Below are 6,000 nucleotides of genomic sequence, written 5' to 3' on the forward strand. Positions count from 1 at the left end.
AATCAGACTGTAAAATTTAATTGCTGTCAAGATTAAAAAATAAGGCCAACATACACTACTCTGGATAATACTAATACAGTATAATAAAGTATACAGAAAAGATCTGTCATGTACAGCTGTGGGGTAAAAAAAAAGTATAAGTAATATAAACCAATCTACTATACTATTCCTGCTCTTTTGGGGGGAGAAGGGTGTAAAAATGCCAACAGGAATATAAAAGTGATGTATAGTAGTCTTAATAATTTTCCAAAACTGAGATACAGACTATAATATTCTTGGTGTAAAACGCATTCAAGGAGTAAAAACTGACAGTTTTTACACAAACATTTAGTGACTTCATTCCTATGCAATTTTACTAATGACTCTTGGAAATTATTTATTCATTGTAACAGTGGATCATCTTATTTCAAATTTCATTCACAACGTTGCCCCCACACAGTCTGCTGGTTTTGCTAGTGCTTATGGAGATACTAACCCTCAAGGCAAAGCTTTGGAGAAGGTAAGTGAATAGAACTTGCTCATCTAAATGTACTCTAGTGCGGAGTAATTTTAACTTCAGTGAAGTTGAAGTGGTTTGAAAATCTGAAGGGGGAAAAATGTACCATTTAAATGTATGATCATAAAGGACTATAGATTTTTCTATTGCTGCAGCCTTTTTCTATCCTAAAGTATGTGCGAAATTGTGAACTCTAAAGGCACTTAATACTGAATGTTATGGAGATTGGGAAATCTTTAAAGACTCTATTCTTTTCCCGCTGAACTGGGAGACTGCTCAAATGTCAATCCCTGCTTTGCTTCTCCAGGGTCGCTGGAAGACGCTGTGGGAGGTGAAGCCACTTAAGCTGCGATTTTTTTTTTTGAAGATATAAAAATGAAAGGGGCATTTATTTATTTATTCATTCATTCATTTATTTCTAAGAACGGGTCACGAAGAAAGCAGAAATGGGGGATGGGGAGTAGGGGTGGTCAAGTTTGGAGCTTTGGCCTCATAGTTATACAGAACAGGCTGAAGAGAGCTGGGAGAGAGGGGGGGGAGGAGAGAAAGGAGCGAGAGACATAGAGAGAGGAGAAAAAGAGGGGAGAGAGAGAGAAAGAGAAGAAAGAGAGGAGATGGAGAGGGGAGAGAGTGAGAGCAAGAGAGGACAAGGAAAGGAGAGTGAGAAGCGAGAAAGAGAAAGCAAGGGAGACAGACAGCAAGGAGAGGAAGAGAAGAGAGCTAGGAGAGAGGGAGAGGAGAAGAGAGTCAGAGAGAGAGACACAGAGACAGAGAGAGACAGAGAGAGAAAGAGACAGAGAGAGACACAGAGACAGAGAGAGACAGAGAGACACAGAGAGAGAAAGAGACAGAAGAGAGAGAGAAACAGAAAGAGACAGAGAGAGAGAGAGAGAGACAGAGACAGAGAGAGAAAGAAACAGAGAAAGAGAGACAGAGAGAGAAAGAGAGACAGACAGATAGAGACAGAGAGACACACAGAGAGAGACACACAGAGACAGAGAGACACAGAGAAAGACAGAAGAGAAAGAGAGACAGAGAGAAAGAGACAGAGAGACAGAGAGAAAGAGAAGACAGAGAGATAGAGAGACAGAGAGACACACAGAGACACACAGAGACAGAGACAGAGGCAGAGAGAGACAGAGAGAAAGAGACAGAGAGAGAAAGAGACAGAGAGAAAGAGAGACAGAGAGAGAGAGAGACAGACAGAGAGATAGAGAGACACAGAGACAGAGAGAGACAGAGAGCGAGCGAGCGAGCGAGCTCAGTGAAGCCGCGATGCTATTTCTAAGGCGCCGGGGCAGCGGGCGAGCGCGAGCGCGAGCGAGATGGCCGTGTCCCGCGCCCGCCGGGGTCGGAGCCCAGCTCAGGGCGCGACGACGCGGTCTTGGGAGACTTTGCAAACTTGGCCCGGCTCCGGGCGCACGCTTCGCCCCCAGGCCCGCCCCTCGCCCGCCGGCGGGACACTCCCCCGGCCCCGCCGCCCCCACCCGCGCCGCCCCCTCCCTTACCTGTCCGCCGCCCGGCCGCGGGTCCCGCCCGCCGGGGGCAGCAGCGGCCGCGCGCTCGGGGGCAGCCGGGGGCCGGGGCCGGGCGGCGGGTCGCGGGCGGCGCCGCACACCTGGGCGGCCGGCGGCGGGTCGCGGGCGGCCGCCAGGCCCGCGGCGCCCGGCCCATCGGGCAGGGAAGTGGTCATGGTCGCGGGCCGGGGCAGGCGCGCGGCATGGGCGGCTCGAGGGCAGCGGCGGGGAGCGAGCGAGCGGCGCGGCAGGTGCGGGTGCGGGTGCGGGCCCGGGCGGCGGCGGCGGCGAGCGCGGCCGAGCAGAGGCGAGGCGAGGCGAGGCGAGGCGCGGCGCGGGGGAGGGGCGGGGCGGGGGCGGGCGGAGGGGGAGGGGAGGGGAGGGGAGGGGCGGGGGAGGGCGGGCGCCGGGACACGCGCTGAGGAGCTGAGGAGGGGCGAGGCGAGGCGAGGCGAGGCGAGGCGAGGCGAGGCGAGGCCCGGCCCGCCCCGCCGCCACCTCCTCAGGTGGGAGCCCGAGCGCGAGGCTCTCAGCCCGACAGACTGACAGCTCCGGCTGATCGCCCGCCTGGCTCCCTGGAGGGCTCGGAGCCCGCTGACCTCCCAGATCCTTTCATTCATTCCTCCTCAGTCCTCTGAGATTTACCTCAGCGCTCGCGGGGCCGCCATGCTAGGCCCCACCGTGTCAGAAGGGCCAGTGGGGTGCAGGCACCAGTTGACCCGGTCTTTTCCTCCCTACTTGCCCCACATTGCTGCTCAGTTAGGCGAGTTGGAAGGCGCAGCCTCCCCCAACCCCACTGCCAGGTGGTAAGGGCTCAGCCCTGGTGAGACATTTGCACATTTTTGACTAAGCCAAGAGTGAACCTGGACTCGTGAGAAGTGGTTTTCTTTTTGTTCCAGGAGAGCATTTTTATAAGCGTCTCCAGAGCAATTTTTTTAGAGTCTCCAAGCTTAGCTTCTGTCTCACTCTTTCAGTCAATGCCTCCTAAGTTGGATGTTGGCCCCATTTTACAGGTAATGACATTGGAGTCCAAAGTCAACGCATTCCTTTCACAACATTCATTGCACCCAGCCATGGGTTCAGTCAAGATTCCAGCCTAGAAATTTCTGTCGACAAAATGCCCTCAGACCAGTTGAAGTAGTGGTTCCGCTCAAAAAACAGCTCTACTTTGGAAACTCTGGATGACCCAGTGTCTGCTCTTCCTTCCTGGAGTGTCCTCCATCCCCATTACACCTTTGAGAATTTCCAAATGTTTGACACAGTCTTTGTTCTTTGACCAAATTAGTTAACATCATCTGGCCCTGGCATCTGTGACGCCAAGTTTTCTTAACCTCCACAACCTCTGCCCAGGGAAAAGCAAACACTGAGGTATAAAATGAATAATGTTAGTTATGATGCCCTCTCTTTTGTACTGATACTGTGTATTAGACAATACCCTATCTCATGCTCATTGCCTGTAGTTTAGACTCTGAGGGTTTTAAGCAAGTTTAATTAAAAAAAAAGAGTCAAAGATAATGAGGTCATTACAGACAAGTGAAAAGGGGGAGCACATATGCAGATAACTTGAACTAAAATCATAAACTTATATCATCATCAACATCATTATTAATTTCATCCCAAGTCTTGCGGGGAACCATTTCTCCTCTAAACATGATTGAGATTTGGAGAGATAATGTTTGGAAAGATGTCTGGAGAGGGGTAATGTGCTTAACTTGCATGTAACTGACCAGGTTCAATATCTGACAATCATAAAGTTTCCTGATCAATGCCAGGAGCGATTCCTGAGCTCAGATCTGAAATAAGCCTTGAGCATATCCAGATGTGCCACTCCCCCTAAAAAATAAATCAATAAAAGGATAGGTAATCAGTAACAAGTTTTTCTCAATAATAGACTATTAATCATTCTATGGGAAATTGTCCCCTTACAAAAGCTCAACTCCAAGGTTGGGTAGTCCCCTGGGTAAAAGGTCTTAATATATAAACAAACATAAAAATATGTTCCAGGAAAAAAATAATAGATTAATGGCAAGCAAAAATATATCAAGAAGGGTCGGACAGATAGCACAGCGGTGTTTGCCTTGCAAGCAGTCGATCCAGGACCTGAGGTGGTTGGTTCAAATCCCAGTGTATCATATGGTCCCCCGTGCCTGCCAGGAGCTATTTCTGAGCAGATAGCCAGGAGTAACCCCTGAGCACCGCCGGTGTGGCCCAAAAACAAATATATATATATATATATATATATATATATATATATATATATATAGAGAGAGAGAGAGAGAGAGAAGAATAGTATAAAATATATAATAGTTTAGGGTCTTCTGAGTGCAGATAGCAACTTTAGCAAAAATAGAATATGAAACTCATAATCTTACTCTACGTTAAGGTTGCTTGCCAAATCTATGTCATATATACAAGTCTAGTTATAATGTACCAATGAATTTCAATATCTTTCTTTTTTACATCTTTTTCTTTTAATATTTATTTAAACATTTTGATTACAAACATGTTTGCAGTTGGGTTTTTAGAATTTCAATATCTTTCTAACTGTTCTTAATGTCTTCATTAACTTAAACAATAACTCACGTGTTCAAAGTGAAGATGAGGGAGCAAAACTGTGCTAAATAAATGGCCGGCCTGTGAGCTCACTTATGCTCAGGCAACTCCAAAGATTAAACAGCCCATGTCATTGTCTCCTTATATATTTTTTGTCTCAATCTCTGCAACCAACTATTTCTCAGTAGAGTGAAGGTGCCAGTCTTATTGACTTCAGACAGTTCTCTCTCTCTCTCTCTCTCTCTCTCTCTCTCTCTCTCTCTCTCTCTCTCTCTCTCTCTCTCTCTCTCTCTCTCTCACACACACACACACACACACACACACACACACCGGGGAAAGGATTGGTGGGTACTGTATATTCCTAGAATCATAATAAATACCACTCTTCCAAAGCATATATAAATGTTTATTCTCCATAAATAATAATTCTTGGTTGGAATGAGATATCACTTGTCTCGTACCTCTCTAGACATTTTCACAATTAGTGGAAATCCAGAAAATGTACTTTTTTTTTTTTTTTTTGGTTTTTGGGCCACACCCTGTGACGCTCAGGGGTTACTCCTGGCTATGCGCTCAGAAGTTGCTCCTGGCTTCTTGGGGGACCATATGGGATGCCAGGGGATCGAACCGTCCTAGGCTAGCACAGGCAAGGCAGGCACCTTACCTCCAGCGCCACCGCCCGGCCCCGAAAATGTACATTTTTTTTTTTTTTTGGTTTTTGGGTCACACCCGTCAGTGCTCAGGGGTTACTCCTGGCTGTCTGCTCAGAAATAGCTCCTGGCAGGCACGGGGAACCATATGGGACACCAGGATTCGAACCAACCACCTTTGGTCCTGGATCGGCTGCTGAAAATGTACATTTAAGTAAATGACTTTATGCTATTTTGTGAGAATGCTTGGAGCATAAAAAATATCTCTGGTCTCTGGTGCACAAAAAGAAAAGAACATATCTCTAAGAAATAAAAACCTAAATAGTTTTGTCTTGTTGATTGGCATTAAATATTGAATGTACTTCCAGACATTTGAAGATTTGTAACAAAAATTTAAGAGTTAGTTCATTTACATTTTTTGAAGAAAGTCAACTAAAGAGTTGGCTTTGTATATTGGAGGCTTATAAGAAATTATGATAAATAAAAACTCTGGAGTATGAAAGGATCACAATACTATCGGGCCTACAAAAGCTTAAAAGAATGCAATGCAAAAGGGCTGTCTTTATTCTCCCAGAACTTAAGAGTTTTGAAACAGTAAAGCAGTTATCTTGGTACCCAAGATCTAGCCAGGGGTGGCGAACAAGTTCGACACAAAGAGCAAAAATTTTAAACTGTGAGAGTCAGAGAGCCACACCACGCAATGACCTGCCAAAACAAACACACACACACACACACACACACACACATATAATTTTAACAATAATATATTAAACACATATTGCAT

The 6,000-nt window shown here is 46.6% G+C and overlaps 1 protein-coding gene across 1 annotated transcript in view; it reads right to left on the minus strand.

Moving 5' to 3' along the window:
* Window positions 1-2,189, minus strand: part of GRB14 (growth factor receptor bound protein 14) — a 193,046-nt gene extending 190,857 nt beyond the window's left edge. Inside the window, exon 1 of the mRNA XM_049773783.1 lies at window positions 2,005-2,189. Within this exon, the coding sequence (XP_049629740.1) occupies window positions 2,005-2,189 (185 nt within the window). The remainder of the gene's footprint in view (window positions 1-2,004) is intronic.
* Between the last annotated feature and the right edge of the window lie 3,811 nt (window positions 2,190-6,000).

The sequence above is a fragment of the Suncus etruscus genome, chromosome 5 (genome assembly GCF_024139225.1).
Source record: "Suncus etruscus isolate mSunEtr1 chromosome 5, mSunEtr1.pri.cur, whole genome shotgun sequence".
NCBI classification, from domain to species: domain Eukaryota; kingdom Metazoa; phylum Chordata; class Mammalia; order Eulipotyphla; family Soricidae; genus Suncus; species Suncus etruscus.